Source organism: Hemiscyllium ocellatum, chromosome 15 (assembly GCF_020745735.1).
Source record: "Hemiscyllium ocellatum isolate sHemOce1 chromosome 15, sHemOce1.pat.X.cur, whole genome shotgun sequence".
Taxonomy (NCBI): domain Eukaryota; kingdom Metazoa; phylum Chordata; class Chondrichthyes; order Orectolobiformes; family Hemiscylliidae; genus Hemiscyllium; species Hemiscyllium ocellatum.
Window position 1 is genome coordinate 21,009,624 of NC_083415.1, and position 27,277 is coordinate 21,036,900.

Consider the following 27,277-nt stretch of genomic DNA (forward strand, 5'->3'; position numbering starts at 1 on the left):
GTGCTCACTTAAGTAATCTGCTTCCAGCAGGTGAATGGACGCATTTCTTTATGTCATCACATGAAACAAGAAAACTTGTCTACAGCCATTTTAAAATAATGTGGAGGAGGGCTGCTCCAGAAAGTCAGGAACACCCTGGTTTTGTTACTAGAACTTTGGGCCCTGGCCTCACATGTCTGAATTTGCTAACAATGTTCATGGAATAAAGGCAGGTCTTGTACTTGCAAAGGAGGAGGCTAAATGATTATGTGCCACTGCTTTCTTTTCCACCTCAACTCATGTGAGGTGAACGGATAGGGGCAGATTTGGATGCTGTGGTACTTGGGAGATAAAAAGACTACGTACAAAGATGAAGAATCTGCACTAAGAGGGAACCAATAGAACAGCCTGAGGCATTATGCTGATCTCACTCACTGCAGAGTGCCAGGACCTCCAAGAGCTGTCAAGATGCAGCCATCTGCATAGTTGAGTCTTATGAAGCTTTGTCAACATTAAGTGATTACTACAATCCATTGTTTGACAGATGAATATGTAGTATCAAAATGTTCATTTTCCTATGGGATGCCAATGATGAACTGTATAACTGACCAATGTTATAACCACATGATGAGGGGTGAATGAGCACCCATCTTTTTAATGCTCATATGGTCAGTCAGAACAAATAAATTAAATTTACAAAAGTTACTAAAATGAAATGAAGAGTGTAATTAATTGGTACACAATCTCATCAAGAGATTCCACAAATATATTAAGAGCAAGAAGGTAACTAGAGAGAGGTTGAACCCCAGGAGATGTGAGAGATACTAAATGAGCATTTTGTGTCAGTTATTACTGTGGAGAAAGAAATGGAGTCTAAAGAATGCAGAGAAATACTTCAAAAACAATTCACATTACAAAAGAGGAAATCTGGGAGGTCTCAGAGAATCTAAAGGTGGATAAATTTTCGGGACCTGAACTAATATGTCCCAGAAAGTTGTGGGAAGTAGAGAGGAAATTATGAGACCCTTGCAGAAGTATTTGCATCATCTATAACTGCAGGTGAGGTGCTTGATGACTGGACGATGGTTAATGTTGTACCTTTGTTTAAGAAAGGTTGCAAGGAGAAACCAGTGAACTATAGACCTGTGAGTCTGACTTTGGTTGTTGGGGATGCTTATAAAATATAGGATTTATGGACATTTAGAGAGGCAAAAATTAATTAGGGATAATCAGCATGGTTTTGTGTGAGGAAAATTGTGTCTTACATACTTAATTGAGTTTTCTGTGGAAATTACCAAAAAGAGTAATGATGGCAGAACAGTAGCTGTTGGTTATTTCGCTTTTCATGAAGCCTTTGATAAGGTTCTGCATGGCAGACTAATCAGTAAAATTAGGTCACATGGGATTGAGGGTGAGCTTACAAATTAGATACATAATTGGCTTAATGGCAGGACATAGAAAATAACAATAGAGGGTTGATTTTCGGAATGGAGGCCTGTGACCAGCGGTGCTCCACATGGATTGGTTCTGTGTCCTCTTTTGTTTGTCATTTATTCAAATGATTTGGCTGAGAATATAGAAGGTACGATTCGTAAGTTTGTGGATGGCACCATAATTGGTGGCACAGTAGGCAGTGAAGAAGGTTTTCTACGATTACAGAGAGATCTCGATCAAATGGGTCAATGGGCTGAAAAAATGGCAGATGGAGTTCAATCCGGATAAATGTGAGGTATTGCATTGTGGTACAACAAACAAGGGTAGGGTTTAAACAATTCATGATACAGCCTCGGGCACTGTTGTAGAGTAGAGGGACTTAAGGGTACAGGTACGTCATTCTTCAAACTTTGTATCACATATAGATAGGGTGGTTAGAAAGGCATTTGGCACACTTGCCTCCATGCTCAGTCCTTTGTGTATAGGAGTTGGGATGTTATGTTGAGTTTGTACAGGACATTGGTGAGGCCTCTTCTGGAATACTGTGTCCAGTTCTGGTCATCCAGTCATAGGAAGGATATTATTAAGCTGGAAAGGGTTCAGAAGAGATTTACCAGGATGTTGCCAGATATGAAAGGTTTGAATTATAAAGAAAGACTGGTGACCGGATAGAAGTTTATAAAATAATGAGAGGTATGGAAAGAATTGATGGTAGTTGTATTTTCCCTAAGATGGGGAATTTCAAGACTAGGGGCCACATTTTTAAAGTGAGAGGAGAGAGATTTATAAAAGACATAAGAGACAAACTTTTCACACAGAAGGTCGTTCAAGTGTGGAATGAACTTCCTGAGGAAGTGGTGGATGCAGATACAATTGTAGCATTTAAAAGACATTTGGATGGAAACATGAATAGGAAAGGTTTGGAAGGATATAGGCCAGGAGCAGGCAGATGGGACTAGTTTAGTTTGGGATTATGATCAGCACGGACTGGTTGGATCAAAGAGTCTGTTTCTGTGCTGTATGACTCTCAGACTCAATGAATCTATGACTCTGTCACTTTGGTTTATGCCTGTGGTCAAGGTACAACAACAGTATGAAATATGTACCTCAATCAGTGTTGCACTACTGATAGAGTGTGAAATTATCATTTAAACAAATTCATAAGATTGGCTGTCAAATGGATGACACTACTGTTGCTAATTTTAAACTCTGTATTGCTGCAAAGCCAATTAATCTATTTTACCCACTCTTTCCACAGATTACTTTATCCTCAACACACATCTCAAATCTGTCCAAATCCCACTCCTCTGCAAGTTCCAACCTTATCATATACCATCTGTTTTCTTTCTAAGCAGCAATCAACCTAGAACTATGATAAAATAAATAAACACTGTATGTTGTCAGCAAATACAATATTGATCTAACTGAGAAACTCAGCAGCAAAGCATGCTCCTTTTCAGTTTTCATGCATTATTCAGTCTGAATTACTGATTGGTTCTCTTTTGTGTAACAGGAGACCTGGTTACATGTCCCCATTTAGTTTGCTTTCAGATGTGATACCTTGAGCAGCTCCCTCCACCGCTGCCCAGGTTAACCCCCAAGAATTATCCCACTTTAAAAGTAAATCAAGTCAATTGATCATCAGTTACAGTTTAGAAGACAATTACTTCATTCGAGGCAGACCACCAACAAATACACACTCATGGTTCAACCCTGACAGAAGCTGTTTCAAATGAATAGGAAACACACTAATTTGCAACTTAAACTCTTGAATGAAGGAATATAAATGCACAAGTTAAAATGACTTGCTTTCCCAGAAAACTGCTCAAGGTATTCACCTCTTACAGCAAAACAAATGGTTGACATCAGAACTAAAATGAGCTGACTCAATACTCTGGCACAAGCGAAAAATGTTAGAAATATGTGGGTCAGATCATGAATGCTCTTCATATTTCTCATGGACAAATGTAATCAACTTGCTCTAAAATCATGTCAATTGAATAGCAACTTTTATAATCAGCTAATGTAATGAGCATACAAAAATTATCCACATCACTTGCTTGCATATATACTTTAAAATGAGATGTATCATTGACATAGTATATTGTGAACATTGATTATTAGTAAATAGGCACATGTGAACTCTTCACAACTTGTTTCAGCGCTAAGCAATATGTTTATCCATTTTCCAAGGCATGTTTATTAATGGTTAGCAATTAAAAAATTCCATCCTTTATGTACTTAGTACAAAACGTAAAGTGCAGCCCATATGAAACTGTTTTGACATATGTGAAAGGAAGACATCATTCCAGTATTCAAAGAATCTCAGATATGGTATCTTATTGTCAATATTCATTACATTTGAACCATTCTGAGATGGGAATCAGAATAGTGCTGGTGAATGTGAGCAAATTTGAAATTCATTTTTGTCCTAAAGCTGTATTATTGTAGGTCAATAATTTGAACTTCCTTGATTCAATTAATGAAGTGGAAACTTCATGATATACAGGTGAACCTTTTCCAGGGCTGTTTTTCAGGACAAAACTGAAACAGAGAAAAGTTCCTGCTACCCATTCATTCTTGCGGGTGAGAGTCCTGGACCTTAACTTTACTCTATTAGGCAACTGTAGGAGCTAAATGTGTGTTGAAGGATTGGCATCTCATCTCTTGATTTGGCATTTTAGAGCCTCTGCACTCAATATTGGAGTTTAATAATTCCAGACTGCAGCCCAACTGTGATTAGTACTTTTTTTGCACATTTTGGTTTTTTTCTTACTTCTGCTATCAGGCAGCATTACAAAGGTGTACACATGTACATCTTTGGGTTCTCCACTGGCCCTATCACCATTCTTTATGGTCCTGTTATACTAACTCCTCTGCCATTCCTCCTCTTTTGGCTTGCACGTATGATAGACATTTTTTGTCATTGTCCCAAATACCCATTGCTAAAAATTTGTTCCATCTCTCACCATTCCTAATTCTGAAGAAAGGCTAATTGATCTGACAGAAGTTTTTGTCTGCTGTAAATAAAGGATTAATACATTGATGTGATGTTATATATAACTTCACCTTTTATATTCAATTGAACTTTTGAAGGTTTCTTTGTCATTTTTTATGTTCTTCTGTTGATAAGCTTGCAAGACAAAAAAAAACATGTAGTATTGCAGTGTAGCTATTAGGTAATGATACCCAGAGTGGAACAGGAAAGGACAGTATAGAAACAAGAAAAAAAACAGCATAAAGGATCAAAAGGGGAAAAATAGTTTAAAAGCAATGTTAATGGCTCTTTACTTAGATGCATATAGTGTTTGGAACTAAAGAAATGAAAAAGCAGCAGAAAGAGAGGTTACTGGATATGATCTTATAACAGTTAAAGAGACATGGTTACAAGGAGATCCAAGCTGGGAAATAAATATTCAGGGATGTGGTAGATTTCAAAAGGGTGGTAGGATAGTATTGTAAGTATGGGATGGAGTAATTATGATATCAATAAATGATCTTGAATCAGAAGGTATAGATTCTATATGGATGGAGGTTAGTAATAACAAAACGAAACAACACTGTTGGGAGTACCATAAAGGCTGTCTAAAGGTTGTTAAAATATAGGACTGGGAAAAAAAGTCAGGAGCTAATAAAGACAGGTAAAAAAAAAGACAGTACATTAATCAGGGCTGACTGTAATCTTCATGTAAATTGAGAAAATCAAACTGGTAGAGATACTCACAAGAAAGAATTCATATAATGTTTTCAGGGCAGTTTCCAAAAAACATGGGACACATTTAATAAATGATGTCAGAGTAAAAAAGTCCCCTCAGAAACAGTAACATGATAGAATTTAACATTTAGTTCGAAAGGGAGGAGGTTGAGTTGAAAAGTACTGTAATAAGATTAAATAAGGGCAATTCCAAAGGATGACAGCAGAGCTGGCTGGAATGGCCTGGGAGAGGGGTTTAACAGCAAAGACAGCTGAGGAACAATGGCATATATTTAAGAAAACAGGCCATGGCTCATAGCAAAGATACATCCCAGTGAGGAAGAAGGATTCTAAGAAGGGGATAAGCCCATTGTGGTTAACTAGGGAAGTTAAGCATAGCATCAAATTGAAAGAAAAAGCATATAATTTGACAAGATAAGTAGTAAACTAGAGGACTAGGAAAGTTTTAAAAACTAACAGAAGACCACAAAACAAAAGATAAACTTTGAGGATAAACTTGCAAGTAATATCAAGACAGGTATCCGGAGCTTCCTTACATCCGTAAAAAAAGAGACAAGCTAAAGTGAATATAAGCCTCTTAGCAAATGAGACTGGGGAACTAATAATGTGGATCCAGGAACTAACAGAGGAGTTGAATCAATACTTTGCATTTGTCTTCATATTAGAAGACACTAATAGCATTCCAAAATTACTAAGTAATAAAGGGGTAAAAGGAGAAAAAGAAATAAAGACAGTAAATATCACGAGAGAAAAGGCACTGAGAAACTGTTGGGGCTAAAGACTGATGTGTCCCTTGGACTTAAAGAGATGCATCCGAGGATATTAAAGGAATTAGCAACTGGATACACAGGTAGTGATCTTCCAAGATTCTTGAAAAGTGCCAGGAGATTGGAAAACAGCCAATGTTAAAGCTAAAGACACCAAAGTCTTACCAGACCATGGTCTGCTCCCTCATTAGAGAGAGGCAACTGTTGATGGTTTAGCTGAGGGTCACCACAGGTCAGGCAATGAGGGAGTTTGAGAAGGAGATACTAGTTTGGGAATTGAACCCATGCTGTTGATGTCACTCTGCAATGCAAAATAACTATCTCAACCAACACCCAATGCAACATCTTTATGTGAAAAAGGGAAGGAGACAGAAGAAACAGGTAACCATAGACCATTTGGTTTAACATCTAGCATTGAGAAAATGTTGGAGTCCATTACAAAGATTGTAATAGCAGTGCGATTAGAAATACATAATATGATCAAGTAGAGTCAGCATGACTTCATGAAGGGGAAATGATGACTAACAAATTCATTAGAATTCTTTAATGAGGTATTACACATGATAGATAAAGAGGAATCAATGGATGAAATATATTTGGATTTTCAGAAGGTGTTTTATAAGGTACCACACATTAGGCTACTTGATAAAAGCCTATGGTGTTAGAAATAATATATTACCATGGATAGAGGATTGGCTTAACTAATAGAAGATAGACAGTTGGGATAAGGGTGGCCTTTTCAGGATTGGTACTTGTAACTAGTGGATTGTCACAAAGATCAGTGCTGGGGCCATAATTATTTACAATACTTATGAGTCAAATGTGACTGAGAAATGTGAATGTGTTACTGATAGATTTGTGGGTGACACAAAAATAGATAGGAAGACAAGTGGTGAGGATGACACAACTAATCTGCAGAGAAAAACTTGGTATATTGAACTTGGCGTGGGCAAGTGTTGGGGTACACACTTTGGTTGGAAGATTGGAAGAGCTAAATACTATTTAATGGAGAAAAACTACAGAACAGAGGGGCTTGGAAGTGCTCATCCATGAATCACAAAACAAAAGTGTCCAAGTTCAGTGGATTTTGGGAAGGCAAATGGAATGTTGGACTTATTTCAAACATAACAGAGCAAAATTAGGGAGGGTATGCTAAAACCGGATCAGGCACAAGTCAAATCACAGTGGAAATGCTATGAACAGTTTTGGGCCCCTACTTAAGGAAATGTACTTTGGAATTTGATACCACACATGTCTTGCAGAGAGGTTTAGTAGATTGGATCTATACTCATTGGAACACAGAAGAATAAGAGGAGACCTTGTTGAAGCATATAGATTCTTAGGGACCTGACTGGGTAAATTCAGAAGAGTTGTTTCCTCTTGTGGAAGATTCCAGGACCAGAGGGCATACTGTCAGAATATTGATTGCACACTTAAGGCTGAGATGTGGAGCAATATATTTTCTCAGATGGTATTGAATCTGTAGAGTTTTTTTTAACTACAGAGAGCTGTCAAAATTGGGTGGCTAAGCACATTCAAACTGAGATACTTAGATGTTTCAATCAGTAAATAAAACAATGGTTAAATCAAGGGGAAATGACAGAAAAATGGAATTTAGCATTATCAGATTAGCCATGATCTAATTGAATGGCAGAACAGACTCAATAGCCAATCGTCTACATCTGCTCCTATACCTTACTCTTTTGTGATACTGGGATATGTTGTTGATTGAATGAAGCATAATGATCTTCTGATATTTACAGGTCAAATTTGAATTGTATGGTTAGCCTATTTTCTAACCAACTTAACCTGCAGGCTCTGAATTAGATCCAATTAACATATTTTAATGTACATTTTTTCTAAACTACACTCTGTCTTGGGAAGAAAGATATTGCATTTGATTTATAGACAACTATCCAATTAACTTAATTTGTACATGCAAGTTCAACTAATTAGCATACTTCATTAATATGCTGCTGCTATTAAAATAATGATTATATACTGCAGAATGTGTAAAGTGCGTAATTGTCTTTTTGAGATATGGGGAAAATCTAATTAGCATATCCTGCAGAAACAAATTTCATCTAATGGCACAGCTTATTAATACATTTCTCACTGTTGGTATAACAAGTTTCACAACAGTGGCTGTTGTTGTTGAGCTGTAGGAACAGAGGTAGTAAAGTTAACGACAATGATGCTGAGAAAATCTTTGCTAACACCTGCTTCCTCCTCCAATTAACCCATGCATGCGAGCAACAAAAAATATTAATCAAATCTAGTGTTAAATCTTTAATGGGTATATTCAAGGTTTGGGAAAGATTTATAGCTTGGGTGCTGGTTGTCGAGGTTGTGGGTATGTTCTTCCCAGCTCGGTGATCATACCCACAACTACAAAAATATATCTCTCATAAATCCACATACCTTGGTGCATTTTTTAAAAAATTCAATGATATAGTGAATTCTTCAATAAATCTAATTATTGGTTGTGCAATTTTCTTGTCCATATTTAATAAGCTGGTAAGACCATTTCTTTCTTTTTTTCTAAAATGACCAAATACATGTGTAAATGAGACTGGAAGAGCTGACAAATTACCGCTTTCATTTCCACTTTGTGGTCGCAGAAAAGCAGAAGTGAAAATTGAAAGTGTGATTGTGATAGACCATCTTAGAGAAGCATCCTCACAGGTTTTAAATTATTGCCCCTTAAAAATAAACTCCAGTAAAACCTTCATTCCTGATTTAAAAAAAAACGTTGGGAGTCTCATGAACTTGACAAATTTAGAGTTTCTAGTGGATTTGCGTAGATTTCAACATGATCTTTTAGATAAGTGGGAGCCTGCAAATTCATCTGAAGTTAGGATCACTGAAAGGGCAGGAACTCTCCTTGAAAGAGTTCTATCAACCCCTGTTCAATATTTTTTGTTTCCTTTTACGCTCCATTGATAACAGATTCAGAGGCTGTCTGGTGGGGCAGGTCTTTGACACTGGATGACAGACAAAGAATAGAAAGGCGGTAAAGATGATTCCAACCTCGGGCGACTGTCTATGAGGAGTTTGCACATTCTCCCCTTGTCTGCATGCGTTTCCTCTGGGTGCTCCAGTTTCCTCCCACAATTCAAAGATGTGCAGGCTAGGTGAACTGGCCGTGCTAAATTGTTCATATTGTTCAAGGTTATGTGCATTAATCAGAGGTAAACATCGAGTAATGGGGAATGGGCTTGGGTGGGATAGTCTTCGGAGGGTTGGTGTAGACTTGTTGATCCGAAGAGCCTATTTCCACATTGTAGGGATTCTATGACTTGATGGGAGAAAGGGGGCATCAGAAGAGGGGAAGGATATTTGAATGGTCAGTTATGGAGATAGCAGGGAGCATGTGAAACTCTAGCCGTCCTCACTTCCCTTTGGTCACAGTTAACTTTAAAATAATTGTTAATTCTGAGGCAGAAAGCACTATTACAGTGTTTGATTAACAAATTTGCTCCATGGGCTCCACTTTCGCTCTAACCAGAACCCAAAGGGAAAAGAACAGTTCTAAAAAAAAAAGTAACATTGGAATTTAACGCGCTGGATAGATTTGAACCTCTGTATTGACATACACAGGACAAGGCAGACTGGTATGTCTCGTTCACCCATTTGGCTGATACTTCCTTCTGGGAAGTGAGTTGATTAGATTCCATTTGCAGATTATTTTTATTTTACATACCATTCAATCAATCCCACCCATTTTTGTGGGGTTAGAATCCCCAACAGAGTCCACACACAGAATAAAGCCATTCGGTCCAGCTAGTCTCGAATACTTCAGTCCTCTACCCAAGGGCCCTCCAAATTTTTGCCATTTAATCCTATCAGCAAATTCTCCTATTGTTTTCTTTCTTATGTGCATGTCTCACATCCATTAAAATGCAACTATTTCATTTATTTCAACCGCTCCTTGTAGAAGTGAATCCTACATTTCCATCATGCTCCATATAAAGGAATTTCTTTTGAACTTCCTTTTTGACTTGTGACCACCTTATTAGCATTGGCCCATTTTGGTTTCCTCCACAAGTTGAGACATGTATGTATCTATCATGGAAATCTTTTAAAATTTTAAACTTGTCCATTGCATCCCTCCCTCCCACCCCAAGTTTCCTTTTTTCCAGAGGAAAAAGAGCTTCAGCCCTTTTATCTTTCTTCATAAGTATGTTATTTCTATTCCATTTTTTTGCCTGCTTTTTCCTGTCTCTGTATATCTCTGAGTCAAAGAATCCCACAGCATGGAGCCAGGTCCTTTGGCCCAAACTGGCCCGTGTTGACCTAACTGTCCATCCGTGCTAACCCCATTTCCCTGCATTTGGCCCATATCCTTCTATAACTTTCCTATCCATGTATTTGTCCAAATGTTTTTTTAAATATTGTTAATGTACCCGCCTCAACCATGTCTGCTGGCAGATCATTTCATATGCGTACCACCCTCTGTGTAAAAAAGTTGCCCTTCAGGTACTCTTTTATTCTTTTAGCTTTAATCCTCAATTGATGCCCTCTAGTTCTTGATTCTCCAACCCGGGAAAAAAGACTGAGTGCATTCACCCTATCTATGTCTCTCATTATTTTATATACTTCTATAAGATTCCCGCTCAGTCTCCTACTCTCTAAAGAAAAAAGGTCTGAGTTTGTCCAACCTCTCCTTATAACTCAGACAGTTGAGTCCTGGCACTATCCTTGTAAATTTCTTCTGCACTCTTTTCAGTTTAATAACACTCTTCCTATTGCAAGGTGACCAAAACTGAACACAATACTCCGAGTGCAACCTCACCAACGTCCTGTACAACTACAACATAACTTCCAACTTCTGTCCTCAATGCCCTGACCGTTGAAGGCCAGTGTGCCAAAAACCTTCTTCACTGCCCTGTCTACCTGTGACTCCACTTTCAGAGGACCATGCATCTGAACTCCTAGGACCCTCTGTTCCACTGCACTCCTCAAGGCCCTACCATTCACCATAAAAACCCCTACCTTGATTTGACTTTCCAACATTCTTTTATAATATTAAGACCAAAACTGTATACAGATGCCCAGGTGTGGCTCAAACCTAGATTTCAGTACAAGTTACACATAATTTTCAGACTTTCAATTCTGCCTTTAGATACAAAGACTGGTTTGCTTATTTGTTTTTTTTAAAGGCCTTATTAACCTGTGCTGCTTTTTGAGTCCATATTAGTTTGAGAAATATGATTATTAGTATTGGTATTCTCAGTACTGTGATATCTTAAATATGCAATGCACACACTCTCTTTTGATCCCAAGAGTTCGGTTCATAATCATGAAGTATAAATCAGGTGTAGTCAGGCTAGAATAAGAGAAGATGAGGAAATATAAAGAGGAGAGAAAGTGCCTTTGGCTCATTGAATTTATTCCCTTAGTATTTCAAATCCTCCTTTCTGGCATCCAGCTGAACTTAAATCTCCCTAATGACTTTGATTCCACTTCTTAATGGCCCTTCATTTGTTACTTTCTTTATATTTGACACGATTCTGGTTAAGTGTTCAGACCAGTACTTGGGTTTAAATGAAGCCCCTGATAAATCAAAATCAGTTCCATGTTGTATAATGCAAAGGTTCTGCAAGGGTGTCATGTTGGAGACTGTATTTGGCTCCACTCAAAGACACTGTGACATAATAAGATTCAGTGGAGCTGAAAACAATTTCCACACAATATGATGATGCCACATAGGCTAGGGTGGAGAATTGAGGATGTCAATTCTAACCACTGATAGAATCTATTTAACATGGATTTTTTTTCAAAATTATGCAATAAACTATATCTTATTATTAAAGCAAATGCAGTCAAAATGCTTTCCTGTTAAGGCTTATGAGGAGTTTATCTTCTACCACTATTAGCCAAACAGGTCCTTTGATACAGTAAAGAAAGGAGGATTTGTGGGAGGATTCTGTTAGTTACCACTGTGTGGTACCACAGTATATGACAGTCAGTGTTAAGTTTTCTTTCTAACATGGAAGAAAAGGAAAATTCTTTTCAGTAATTCAGCAGGACAGCACAGAATAATTGCAAAACCATAGCCACGGTGACTAAAACAGCACATTAAATATCTCAATTATGAACAAGCAGGTGGAACAGAAAGCAAAATCAGACTTGCGCTTCAAGGGGTAATTTGCATAAATATAAGGGACAAAATAATTGCAGCACATGTTAGCTATATTTCTTCCATCAGCCTTCAAATATAAAGGCCAAATAGCTCTTATTTTGAACTTTGTAATATGAAGAATGTCACGTACATAAAAAGAATTAAGTATTTTACAACCATTTATGCCACATAATATTAATTTCAACATCCTCAGGGACATCTGTCAAGAAACAGCCTGAGGTATGACTTATATTTTTAGGTGTTGCATAAGCATATGGGAAGATTAGAGATGAGCTAATGTAATTTTGTTGATAAAATAGGCACAAAGCCAAGAATTTTCATCAAGTAATATAGAGAGAAGGCACAAAACCATCAAATATAATTGTTACTACTGTTCATTTAAGGTCTGGAGAGGCGAAAATGAAGTATTCACGGGATTTTATAGGAGTTGTTTCTGTACATTTTAATGAGAATTTTATGCACAGATAATTAACACATTATCAGTTCACAGAATCACATTTGATTTCCAGAATGTTTCTGATATTTTATGAGCGAGGCATTCAAAGGCTGTCAAAATCTCCATAAAACTATCCTACCATAGTTTGCTTTAAAATATTATGTTTAATATTCAGGGATTAAGCGTATTGTAAAAAAAAAGCTAAATATGTTTTTTGTGCCATGAAATCTATCTTAAGTGATGAAATTTTAAATTTCTCCAGAGCTGCATTCAAACAGAGATGTACAGAATTTGTGGAAGAAATGAAGAAGAATGTAAAATGTCCTACCACCATTTCATAATGATAGCTGAACATCAGAGACTAGGCACTGTCAGAACACGTACCCGTGAATTTTTCTCCCTCTGTAGCATCTGCTCGTGTTGTTCTGCGATGGCCAGTGCCGCAGAATGCACTTTCTGGTAAATTGCTTCACCTTCTCTTGTTTGGAAGGTAAATAATCCTTCACCAGTGTCACACATTCTGTCAAGATATAAAAACAATTAGTATGTGGAAAAATATCAATGCTTTCTAACCTTCCAAGTGTCATGAATTTCTTTTATTATTATTTTTATGAGCAGTTTTTGCCTCAGCTCTTGAAGTTTCTGGATACAGGCCAGAAGTACCATCAAATACATGTATTATGGTCCCTTGCAAGCTCTGATGCAGTGGTATGCAGCAATTGACCGAGATGTTTAGACTTCCAATGGGCAGTTTTGATTTGCCTGCGTTAGGTTTGGAATCTTGGGAGAGATCTAACTTACTTATCAAGATAATTACCCATGAAATGTTTGACAGATTTTTTTTATAAACGCCTGGGTAACTATAGAACTGACTCATCTTGGCATTCCACATTCCAAAAGACCCACTTCTGATTCCCCAAATCCTCTTATTCTTCTGATTTCGCGATCCTCTGATATATCCCACAACTATCTGCCCTCCTTGTGTCTCTGGCACTCCTGTAATGTTCTAATCTCCCCTCATCCTGGCACTCTGCCAACCTCCACCCTCCATCTTGCCCCAGTCCAACATGTTCTCTAACACTCCCCAGACCCTGCAAATCTCATCCTGACCCTTCAGCACTCTCCTGACCTTCTGATTCCTGAGTCTCCAAATTGCAACTCTCCTTTCCTCCAGTTCTACCATCCAGAAACTGCAAGCAGCTCCAAGCAGCTCTCTTGCATGTTGATTCTTTATTTTTGATATGGCTCATCTGGTTCTTGCTTTCATGTGTTTCCTTGTAGACAAAGATGTTCATTATTGACATTACCACATGCTCTAATCCATGCTTTGCTTCTGAATTAAAACATTTCTACAAAATATCTCATGCACCATCTCAGTATGGGGAGATGGCTATGTAGAAAGAGAAAAAGTGAAGTGATAAGACCATAAGAAACAGAAACAGGAGTAGGTCATGTGACCCCTCAACCCTGCTCAGCCATGGCTGAGCCTATTAAGATCTAATGTCAGGGAGCATGCACACTGGAATACTGGGATGAGTGCTGAAAAGGTGTTGCTGGAAAAGCGCAGCAGGTCAGGTAGCATCCAAGGAGCAGCAGAATCGTCGTTTTGGGCATAAGCCCTTCTTCAGGAATACTGGGATAAGTGCCTGACTCTGCTACATCCGCATGGAATTTATTAATTCACCAAACTTTATACATAATGTACTGATGCAATCTTGCTATATAGCAAATGTAAAACATTTGTAGAGGTAAAAAACAGAAGTTGGTTGAAAAGCTGAGCAGGTTTGGCAGCATCAGTGATCAGAAATCAGAATTAATGCTTCAGTTCTGGTGACACTTCCTCAGAACTGGGGTTCTGTTCTGTCCAGTTCTGAAGAAGGGACAACAGACCTGAAATGTTAACTTTGAGTTTTCTTCATAGATGCTGCCAGAGCTGCTGAGTTTTTTCAGGAACTTCTACTTTTGTTTCTGATTGACAGAATCTGCTGGTCTTTTGCTTTCTATTTGTAGAAGTCACATCTCTAAGTTTTTGTTTGTTTTGGATTGGGGACAAAAATGGGAAAAGGAAACTGCGGAAAACCAAGGAATGTGGAAGGAGTGCTGCATCAAAAAAAAACAAGTCTATGGAACTAATTGTGCAGTGCTCAAGTAGTGAAAATCAAATGGCACAATTGGTGCATGTGCTCAGTGCAAGATTCGGCCAGAGATGAACCACTGATGATTTCAATTAATTAGCACCAGTTGTGTAGACCAAGAGTCATCAGCATTGCGCAACTCTCTGACTGGCTTAGCAGCAGGTTCACAGAATGTTTGTCAGTAATAGAGGCAAAAGGTCTCTAGACTGCAAAAGACAGTGTCTTTCCTTTTCTCTTTTTACTGTGATGTAACTACATGTGGTAAGATGGCTAGATATTCCCTCCCACCATTTGCTGTAATCTGTTGCTTCTAACCAGTGACTGAAAAACTGAACCATTAATGTGCCAACGCTAAACTCCATCTTCAGCGAATAACTGAAAGAACTTGGATACAAAGATCGGAAATCTTGAAACCTGAAAGGACTTGAGAGGCAAATCCCATGGACTGGTGCTAATGAACTGTGTTTTCCTTTCATCTTTTGTTTGTTTGTGTGTGTATGTGTGGGTTTCAGAGATTCAACTGCTACAACTATGTGTCGATGTTGGCTGTGGTTAGAATTGATGTACTTGTTAAGTACAAAAATCTGGTGAGCTTTCTCTGTTAATCTAAGTCCATCAGACAGGTAAATTCAGTTCTTTGAGCAAGTTAATTCACTCTTTCACTTTTGTGATGACCCTGGGAGTAGTATGGCTTGAGTATTGACACACCTTCCCAAGTGAATTGTAGTACATTGATGTTTACAATATAAAGGAGGTGAAATTGAAATATAGGCGAAGCATTAATGCAGATTATGTTTCATCTCTATTCTACTGGGTTCTGTATATTTGAATAGATTAAATTCAAATTACTGCATAATTGATTTGATGCATAGTAGTGAGCATTTAAGAGATCCTGTTATTAATCTTTTAGAAGGCAAATTAAACCACACTGTGGAGGTTCATTCCAAATGTTGTTCTTACAGGCATAATTACTTTCCCAGATGTAAATAGAATAGAAAATATAATTTCATAAAATTAGGTTATTAATTCACCTTTATATGGGCCAGAAATGCAAATAATTGTCCCTTCACAAAATCCAATATAATGCACAGCATTCTGTCATGTTATTCTCTCCAAAGATTTCATACCATTAATTGTCTTGGCTTTAGAACTTGGCATTTTATAGTATTAAACAAAAGACTGTAATAACTCTTACAGTGAAGTCACATAGGAGGATATATGAACTGACCTATTCATATACTATATTAATTGAAAACACAACATTTTTCTTGGATTCTTGCTTCTATCCCATTAGACATCAACTGTGCAATGACTAACAGCTGCATTTATACAGACTGATGCTGAATTGAATATTTTAGCAATGTCATGAGTAGAAATCAGCAGTTGTGGTATTATTAGAGTATGGAAAGGACAAAGCTTCTTATTGTATGCTTTCGAGCAGTTAAGACAGAGAAGAACATAAAGATAGGAGCAGGAATAGGCCAGTTAGCCCCTCAAATCTATTTCATCATTCAATAAGAACAAGGCTGTTCAGGTTATGGCCTTAACAATAGCTTCCTGTCTGCTCTGGTGTATGCTGGTCTAAAAGGCCATTGTGGCAGTAAACCTACATCTTGCTCGGCAATAGTGCAGATAAGTTTTACAACACCATGAGCTGTTGTGCAGTTTCCATTTAGCATCTAATTTTACACATTGGCAGGGGCATGAAAATATATCCTCACACGCAACTTTAAGAATCTTGCTCATGCCAAGTCAGCAGCTGGAAGAGCTGAACAGCTAGCAACCCCACAGAAGAAACCCTCATTACAAGATTCAATCTGACAGAAATCCATAGTCAATAGTAAAAGCATTTCAGACCTTGTAAGCGATGTTCTGCAGGAGGAGAGTTAGGAACTTCCTGAAGCTGGAGTATGAATCAAATCAAGGCAGTTCCAGAGTACGTTGTATGCCAATGCAAGGAGCTGTCCCCATTTGGGGCACATTGAACAGAGAACTGACACACTGTATATAAAGTTAAGATGCCCGGTGGGCAAGAGTCAATTTTAAACAAAGAAAAGGTGCAGAATTACACGCTGGAAAAGCTAAGAGTGAAGAAAAGTACAGACAGCTCAAACTGAGTGTCAGTCCCATAGCGAGCAGGTGCCATCGCCATAGTAAGGGAATCAAAGATTTCCAAAGCGAAGTCACAGACGTGAAGACATCTCTCAGCCAGAATTAAAGCAATAAAGGAGCATTCTGTACTTGAAGACAATGGTTAAAAGAAAATAAAAACTAGAAGACTTTAAGGCGACAGAAAAAGGAACACGGTCCATTATTAAAATGGCAATAAAAGCAAGAGGCATTTATTCAAACTGCAAGATAATGGGAACCATTCAGAAAGAAACAGAGTGGCAAAAGGTTTCATTGGAGCTTTGGAGGGTGGGAATCAACTATAAAAGTATGGTGATGAAAATGGTAATATTATTAAAGATGCAGGCAGCAGGATTTAGTCAGTTAGGCTGTTAAGCAAATGGAAATCATTTATCTAGCCCAGAAATAGCAAAAATCATGTGGATTAGGAACTAAAAAGGTGAGAATACTTTATTTTAGCCACAAAAAAAAAGAATGCCCCTTTTTGGCTTCAAAATCAAGGGGAAAATCATCAGTAGCAGCAGAGAACAGTAGTTCTAGTATCATTGCAAAATAAAAAGCCTTTTAAGCAAGGAAATGAAATAACTCCATTCAAAAGACTGACTATCAGAAGTAATATTGTCAAGAGAATTGAATTCTACAGAGAGACAAAATAGAACACAGAAATGTAAATCTTAGAGTCATAGTCATAGAAATGTACAGCAAGGAAACAGACCCTTCGGCCCAACTCGTCAATGCCAACCAGATATCCTAACCTAATCTCGTCCCATTCCCCAGCACTTAGCCCACATCCCTCTAAACCCTTCCTATTCATATACCTATCCAGAAGCCTTTTAAATGTTATAATTATACCAGCCTCCACCACTTCTTCTGGTAACTCATTCCATACCCGTACCACCTTCTGAGTGAAAAAAATTGCCCCTTGGGTCCCTTTTAAATATTTCCTCTCACCTAAAACTTCCTCTCGTTCTCTAGTTCTAGACTCCCCCACAACAGAGAAAAAAAAACATATCTATTTACCCTATCCAAGACACTCATGATTTTCTAAACTTCCAAAACGTCACTCCTCAGCCTTTGACACTCCAGGGAAAAGAGACCCAGCCAATGCAGCCTCTCCAGAGAGCTCAAATCCACCAACCCTAACAACGTCCATGTCAATCATTTCTGAACCCTTTCAAGTTTCACAACATCCTTTCAATAGGAGGGAGACCAGAATTGCATGTAATATTCTAAAAGTGGCCTATCCAAAGTCTCGTAGAGACAGAACATGACCTCCCAACTCCTATACTTAATGTTTGACTAATAAAGGAAAGCATACCAAATACCTTCTTCACTATCCTATCTATCAGCGACTCCACTTTCAAGGAACTATGAATCTGCATTCCAAGGTCTCTTTGTTCAGCAACACTCCCCAGGATCTTATCATTAAGCATGTTACTCCTGCTCTGATTTGCCTTTACAAAGTGCAGCATCTCAAATTTATCTAAATTGAACTCCATCTGCCACTACTCAGCCCATTTTCTCAACTGATCAAGATCCCGTTGTACTATGAGGTAACCTTCTTATCTGTCCGGTATACCTCTAATTTTGGTGTCATCTGCAAACTTACTAACTAAACCTCTTATGTTCACATCCAAACCATTTAGAGAAATTAAGAAAAGCAGTGGGTCCAACGCCAATCCTTGTGGCACCTCATTGGTCACAGACCTCCACCACCACCCCCTGACCTCTACCGTCAAGCCAGTTCTGTATCCCAATCTCTAGTTCTCCCTATTTTCCATGAGATCTAACCTTGCTAACCAGTCTATCATGAAGAACCTTGTCAAATGCCTAACTGAAGTCCATATAGATCACATCCACCGCTCTGTCCTCATCAATCCTCTTTGTTCCTTCTTCAAAAAACTCAATCAAGTTCATGACACATGACTTCCCATTCACAAGGCCATGTTGACTACCCCTTGCCTTTCCAAAGGCAAGTAAATCCTATCACTCAGGATTCCCTCCAACAACTTGTCCACCACCGATGTCAGGCTCACAGGTCTACAGTTCCCTAGCTTTTTGTTACCACTTTCTTAAATAGTGACACCATCCAACTTCCAATGCCAACTTCCAACACCTCACTATCGATGATACAAGTATCTCAGCAAGGGGCCCAGCAATCACTTCCCCAGCTTTCCAAAGAGTTCTAGGGTACACCTGATCAGGTCCTGGGGATTTATCCACATTTATGTGTTTCAAGACATCCAGCACCTCCTCCTCTGTAACATGGACATTTTTCAAGATATCACCATCTAATTCCCCACATTCTATATATTCCATGTCCTTCTCCACAGTAAATACAGATGCAAAATACTCATTTCATATCTCCCTCATCTCTTGCGGTTTCACACAAAGGCTGCCTTGCTGATCTTTGAGGGGCCCTATTCTCTCCCTAGTTACTCTTTTGTCCTTAATATATTGATAAAATGCCTTTGGATTCTCCTTGACCCTATTTGCCAAAGCTATCTCATATCCCCTTTTTGCCCTCCTAATTTCCCTCTTAAACATTCTCCTCCTGCCTTTATACTCTTTTAAGGATTCACTCAATCTCTGTTGTCTATACCTGACATATGCTTCCTTCTATTTCTGAACCAAAATCTCAATTTCTCTCATCACTCAGCATTGCCTGTACCTACCAGCCTTGCTTTTCACCCTAACAGGAATTTACTCTCTCTGGACTCTCATTATCTCATTTTGAAGGCTTCTCATTTTCTAGATGTCCCTTTACGTGCAAACATCCACACCCAGTCAACTTTTTAAAGTTCTTGCCTAATACCATCAAAATTGGCCTTTCTCCAATTTAGAACTTCAACTTTTAGATGTGATCTATCCTTTTCCAACACTATTTTAAATCTAATAGAATTATGGTCGCTTGCCCCAAAGTGCTCCCCCACTGACACCTCAGTCACCTGCCCTGCCTTGTTTCCCAAGAGTAAGTCAAGTTTTGCACCTTTTCTAGTAGGTACATCCACATACTGAATCAGAACATTTTCTTGTACACACTTAACAAATTCCTCTCCATCTAAACCCTTAACACTATGGCAGTCCCAGTCTATATTTGGAAAGTTAAAATCCCCTACCATAACCACCCGATTGCTCAGGAGATAACTGAAATCTCCTTACAAATTTGTTTGTCAATTTCCCGCTGACTATTATGGGGTCTATAATACAATCCCAATAAGGTGATCATCCCTTCCTTATTTCTCAGTTCCATCCAAATAACTCCCCTGGATGTATTCCCAGGAAAATCCTCCCTAAATACAACCGTAATGCTATCCCTTATCAAAAATGATACTCCCCCTCCTCTCGTGCCTCCCCTTTCAAACATTAAGATGCCAGTTCTGCCCATCACAGAGGCATGTTTTTGTAATTGCTATGATATCTCAGTTCCATGTTCTTAACCGTGCCCTGGGTTCATCTGGCTTCCTTGTTAGGCCTCTTGCATTGGAGTAAATGCAGTTTAGTTTGTCAGTCCTTCCTTGTTCTCAGCTTTGTTCCTGCCTGCCCTGACTGTTCGCCTCACTCGTTTTCCCAACTGCGCTAGTCTCAGATTGATCTCTTCCCTCAATATCTCCCTCAGTCCAACCCCCCTCCTTACTAGTTTAAATCTTCTTAAGCAACTCGAGCAAATCTCCCTGCCAGTATATTAGTCCCCTTTCAATTTAGGTGCAATCCATCCATCTTGTAAAGGTCACGTTTGCACCAGAAGAGATTCCAATGATCCAAAATTATGAACTCTTCTCCCCTGTACCAGATCCTTAGCCAAGCATTCATCTGCTCTATCCTCCTATTCCTACCCTCACTAGCTAGTAGCACTGGGAGTAATCCAAGTGCTACTACCCTCGAGGACTTCCTTTTTAAAATTTCTGCTTAACTTTCAAAATTCTCCCTTCAGAATCTCATCCTTTTCCCTTCCTATGTCATTAGTTCCAATGTGTACAATGACCTCCTGCTGGTCCTTCTCCCCTTTGATAATATTCTGGACCCCCTCTGAGTTATCCTTATTCCCAGCTCCAAGGAGGCAATGCACCATTCTGATTTTTCACTGCCAGCTGCAGCAAGGTCTGTCTGTGCCTCTGACTAGAGAGTCCCCTAATATAATCGATTGCTTGGAACCCAACGCATTCCTCATTACATTAGAGCCAGTCTCGATACCAGAAACCTTGCTGTTTGTGCTGCATTCCCCTGAGAGTCCATCAATCCCTGCATTTTCCAAAACAGCATACTTATTTGAAATGGGGATAGTCACAGGAGACTCCTGCACTATCTGCATATCTCTCCTACCTTTCCTGGAGTTAAACCATTTACCTGACTGTGTCCTTTCCTATAACTGCCATCCATCACACCTCCTAGTTCCTGTAAGTTCCTTATTGTCTCTAACTGCCACTCCAACCTATCCATATGATCTGATAGGATTTGCAATCAAAGACATTTCCTGCAGACATAATCATCAGTAACATGGAAACTCTCCTTAAACTCCCACATCTAACAGGAAGAGCACATCATTCTACTAAAGGCCATCTTTGCTCCTTCACAATCTATGCCCAGAAAATAGCACCTTCATATTGCTGAAAAAAAGTGTTCCAGGCTAATTTTATATTATGTCTTATATTTTTAAAATTTAATCAAGAAGTAGACCTAAATAAACCACTCTATTCAATATTGTAGATTTACAGCAAAGCTACACATGAAAACTATGCACTCATCTCTTCCTAAGCTGTGAGCTCTCCTACAGAGGTTCCTCCAAGGCCAGCTGTAAATTTTGCTGCTTGTTGTGTTTTCCTAGATGCACTCCGATGTCCAGAGATACTTGAACTCAAACAGCAAAGGCAGCAACCTTGCAGAGCCACTGCTGTGTCAGACAGCAGTATAGATTGCTTTCCCTGACCATGTGGTCACTGCCTTTGCCTGTCTTCCTCCTTTTTAAAGTACCATTGTTTTGATCTTTTGTCCCCAAAGTTCCAAATCAATGCAACAGTATATAAAACAGTAATTGCTGCTCCTGGAATTTGAGGATATCACCTCAAAACCTAATATTCCTCAGAAAAGAAGCAACTCTTACAGCCACAAATTTTTCCCATCTTCCATCTTGGAATACCCATTGTAAAACAAAGAACTGCAGATGCTGAAGTTCTGAAAACACAGAAATTGCTGGAGAAATTCAACAGTTCTGGTAGTATCCATGGAGAGAAAACAGAGTTTATGTTTCAAATCAAGTAATCCATCTTCAGAACTATGTATGCAAAATGCCATCATTCTATTAAAGAGTAACTTTTCAAAAAAAAACTATGAATTTCTGAGCTGCAAAATCCAAAATTCTCCTTTTCTAACTAAAGGTGCACTTCTGTAGATATTGCCATTGCATTGATTCTTATGTTGACATAAAAACTCAATAACAAATTTACTTTCCGCACAATCATTAATTTCCTACAGATAAGTATATATTTTATTCTAAAACTTAGATCCATGCACCTTGGCTTAATTATACCTTTCTCCTAATTCTTTACCTGAAGAGAAAAATTGTCTGACTCTCCATGGTTAACAGAGTGGGATATCAACAACTAAACATAAACAACTTTCATCAAAATATAGCATGTCACAGATCCAAAGTATGTGTTCTTTGTCTCTGATCAGTATATTTTGCATGAACTCCAGTGGTTCAAGAAGGCAGCTCTACCTCCACCTTATCAAGGGAAACTCAGGATGAGCAATAAATGCTGGCCAGCCAGCAATGCCCACATGCTGAAAATGTGTTGCTGGAAAAGCGCAGCAGGTCAGGCAGCATCCAAGGAGCAGGAGAATCAATGTTTCGGGCATGAGCCCTTCTTCAGTTTCCTAAAGATGGGCTCATGCCCGAAACATCGATTCTCATGTTCCTTGGATGCTGCCTGACCTGCTGTGCTTTTCCAGCAACACATTTTCAGCTCTGATCTCCAGCATCTGCAGTCCTCACTTTCTCCTAGAAATGCCCACATCCCATGACTGAATAATTAAAATACCCTGGGAGTTCTTAACCCAATTAAATATTTTAGCAGCACTAAAAGCTTTAGTGATTTTAAAATTAAAGCGGGTTATTTACTCTCACATACCTAAGCTAATGCAACATCATGCATTCTCTATTATTCATACATACATGCAAGTACACACATTCAAACACATAGACAAAAATTGTTTCCAAACATAGTGCAATTTTGCAGGTTATAATTAATTCAAGATTGACTTCATGATCTCTGGCCTCCCATCTGACAGCTTTGTGGCTTCTTGAATGTGTTTAATGCTTTATGGTTAGAGAATCTTGTACACCAAACATTTGAAGAAGAATCACTGGACCCACAACATTAGCTCTATCTTTTCTGTCCGCCAAAGCTATCAGACATGTTGTGTTTCTCCAGCACACTTTGCTTTTACTTCAGATTTGCAGTATCCGCAGTTCTGAGTGTTTAGTTGGCAGGTTAACAGCAGGTTGTGAGGTTACTTGTAAGTGAGCATCTAAGCGGCTTGCTCTCTGAATAATTTTTAAAGTGGAACAGGCTAAGTGTTTAACTTTCTGATAGCTTGCAGCTTTGATGTTGCTACTGATTTATGGTCCTGATGAACTGATGGAATCTACCTACAAGGAGTTCACAGCTGAACTTTCCAACAGAGAAAAATGCACAGTAGTCTCACAGTGTGGCTTTTAACAAGTCCAATTTCATTTCTAAGTAAGGTTGTTATGATACTATGGCTTTAAGAGGTGTAATTTTTTTTCATGAAGTAAGGTTGAGACAGGTACTGAACAGTCTGCTAAAAGCCAATAGGGTAAACAGCTTGTGGGGGCCGAAGGGTGGAACAACAGAAGAAGCCTGAATGGGTGGGCATCAATCTCTAACAGAACTAAGAGTTTTAGTTTTAGATTTCTGCAGTCACTTGGGTCTTGAAGCTAGATGTGAAAACTCTCATTTCTCTCTATTACAGCTAAAAGCTGATGTTCTCTGCCTGCTGCTGGAATTGCATGTGAGACAATCTATTTTACTGAATCTGCCTTTGCCAAGAGTGTGTTTATGGGATGTTACTATATTGGAACAGTTAATTAGTTGCAGTTAATACGTATATATATTATTTTGTTAAGCATTTCAATAGTGTTAGTTAAGTCAATTCTTATCTTTTAATTTTCTTTTGTCTGAATTTTAACTGCAGTGTAAAAATACAGTGTGTTTTGCTCAATGAGGAATAATTTGACCAATCAAATTGAATCTGGAATGCAACTCCTCACACTTTGCTTTAAATAAGAAAAAGTTAGGGTCTAGACTATAATCTTAATATATTTTGAGCGGACTTGGTCTGATCCATAACAAGGTGTTGCTTTCATGTTAATTCCACATACTATGCTGTGAATTAACACCCTTGAGGACCATGCACTCTATATTAGATGTGGAACGCCATTACACTACAACGAGAAGGTTACACATGGAAATGAATTTCAAATTTCCCTTTTGTCCAATATGAGATTAAGAAAAACAGTGTGGAAACTCTACAGCTTTTTTATCTTAATAGTTCATCTTGACATGTCTATGAGGTAACTTCGTCGAAGTCCATATTTAATTAGGTATACACTGGAGAATGAACACTGTCTGTAGTCCAAACAGCATAAGTAAAACTATGTGATTTGTGCCAAACAGCTTAACAGCTTGATTGTGTCTAATTAAAAAAAAGTTTGCAAGTTTAGAATACAACTGCCTGACATACAAAGTCACATTTCTTAAAATGTCTCATGATATTTCCCTTTTTGCTTCCCTTTCAAGCAATGTTACATTTTGAGTATGAAGTGTTAAATGATTTATCAAGTTTTCAGACTATTAGTCTAAAATGTCCACTAACAGACTCATGACAATGTTGAAATTAGCCAAAGTAGCTCCAGGTAGATTTTATGTCAAAATTTTATGTCAGTGGTAGTAAACCCTATCAACATCAATGTTGATACCTATGTTCCACTGGTTCCTTTATCTTTTGAATTCTTGTCTATTGGGAGTAGCCTGCCAGCACAAACTACTTACTTTCTTCCCCATAGGGCTATTGGTAAAATGTAGTTATTAAAAATAAATGACTGAATCCTTACAGGAATTTAGTAAAAGATTCAAATTTGCAAGAGAATTGAATTTCCCATGAGATAATTTGCAGACTTTTACTAAAATTGTGCTTATGCTATTTGAAACACTAAATGTTCTAAAACTACTCTTGCAATAAACATGCTTATTTACAGAATGTCAAAAATATCCCTGTCAAAGAATACAAGGAAAAGAAAGAGAATTTGATTACTGTGATATGCTTACGCCATTCAAAGACTATCTTATACTCGTTTAATAATAATGAAGTACCAATGCATAGCAATGTACAGTGAGATGTTACAGGTTGTTTGGATTCACTGTACAAGTCAAAATTAAATCATGAACTGTTTGAATTACAAAACAAGTGATAAATATGAAAGCAAGCTTTACAATAACATCCTTTCTAGTTCCTTCCCTCCTCTTCACCAGTGGCTTCATTGGTACCATTCTCTGTAATTCAATACAGCAGCAATTGTCACAAGAGCATTTTCAAGCCATTCTAGCAGTAAAAATAGCAGACATTATCAAAGTCCACTCCAAATGGCTGAGTTTAAAACAACAGTTCACTGTAGCAGTGAGTGCTCAGTCATCAGTCATAAAATGAAAAGGAACATTTGATTCCCCATTCTTTGCTTAAGGAAATTAAGGTCTAGCACACCATTCCAAACACTGAGCCAGCTGTGACGAGATAACTAAATGCTGGGCAAGGACTAAGCATAGGACCTCTGTATGGCCCAGTAATTAACCACAGGCATCTCTCCCTCAGAGTCATCAGGATAATCTAAACTGATATGTTTTAAAAGTATATCCATAATAGTTCACCCTTGAAAGCTCAGTATCTTTTATTTAACAATTTGCAAACTTCAGTGAGATTCAATTGAACCTTCAAAATAATGAAGGAACAAGATTTTGCGATTTGAGGGGGGACAATTGACAGTGGTTAGAGGTACAATTGGATAACACAGATCATGTTAATTTTGACAAGGCTAGATATTGGGTTTTACTTTTCAAAGTGCACCATAGCCTTTGAACAGGTTGTCGGTTATTACAATGATAAAGAGCTCATGCTTGAAACATCGAATCTCCTGCTCCACGGTTGCTGCCTGACCGGCTGTGCTTTTCCAGCACCACACTTTATGACTCTTTCATCACTGATGATGGGGATATTTGTAGTGCCTTGTCCTCTAGCAAGTTGTTTAATTATCCACCACCATCCATGACTCGAAGTGGCAGGACTGCAGAGCTTAGATCCTATTTGTTGGTTGTGGGATTGCTCAGCTCTGTCTATCACTTGCTACTTATGCTGTTTGGCATGCAAGTAGTCCTGTTTGGTAGCTTCACCAGGTTGACACATCATCTTCAGGTATTCCTGGTGCAGCCCCTGGCATGCCCTCCTGCACTCTCCACTGAACAAGGGTTGATCTCCTGGCTTGATGGTAATGGTTGAGTGGGGGATATGAGGTTACAGATTGTGCTGGAGTATAATTCTGCTGTTGTTGATGGCCCCCAGAGCATCATGGAGGCCCAGTCTAGAGCTGCTAGATTTGTTCGAAGTCTATCCCATTTAGCACAGTGATAAGTGCTACACAGCACGATGGAGGATATTCTCAATGTAAAGGCAGGACATTGCCTCCACAAGGACAGTGAGGTGGTCAGTCTTATTGATATTGTCATGGGCAGATGCATCTGCAACCAGTAGATTGGTGAGGATGAGTTCAAGTGTGTTTTTCCCTCTTCTTGGTGCCCTCATCACCTCCCGCAGAACCGGTCTGGCAGCTATGTCCTTTAGGACCCAACCAGCTCAATCAGTAGTACTGCTGCCAATCAATGTTTGGTGGTGGATATTGAAATCCCCCACCCAGAGTGCACTTTGTGCCTTTGCCATCCTCAGTGCTTCCTCCAAATGTTGTTAAATATGGAAGAGTACTGATTCATCACCTGAAGCAGGGGGTTTCCCTGCCAAAATTTAACTTGAAGCTACTTCAAGAGGTAGTCAATGTTGAGGACTCCCAAAGCAACTCCTTCCTGTCTTCCACCACCTCTGCTGGATCTATTCTGCCAGTGGGACAGGATATATCCAGGGATGGAGTTGGTGGTGTCTGGGACCTTATAAGGTATGATTCCATGATCATGGACTTATCTGTCTTGTGGCTGATAATAAAGTAGGAATTTTAACAATAGCTACTAAAAATAAACTTGGATTTTCCCCAGTTTCCTAGAATGTTTAATATTGTGATTGCATTTTTAAACTTCGCTGTAAATTGCTTATTTGGTTGTTCAGTGAGCAATTATAGAGTCACAGACAAAGTGGGAAAGGGGGTGAATTTAAATTACAGTAGTTTTTCCCATTCTTAAGCCTGAGACAGTGAGTTATAATTTGATTTATGACTTTCCATTTTTTTATTTCTGGCTG

The 27,277-nt window shown here is 38.6% G+C and overlaps 1 protein-coding gene across 1 annotated transcript in view; it reads right to left on the reverse strand.

The window, feature by feature from the left end:
* LOC132822714 (docking protein 5-like) overlaps positions 1 to 27,277 on the reverse strand; it is a 441,405-nt gene that overhangs the window by 79,886 nt on the left and 334,242 nt on the right. The window contains exon 6 of the mRNA XM_060835986.1: positions 12,861 to 12,996. Within this exon, the coding sequence (XP_060691969.1) occupies positions 12,861 to 12,996 (136 nt within the window). The remainder of the gene's footprint in view (positions 1 to 12,860; positions 12,997 to 27,277) is intronic.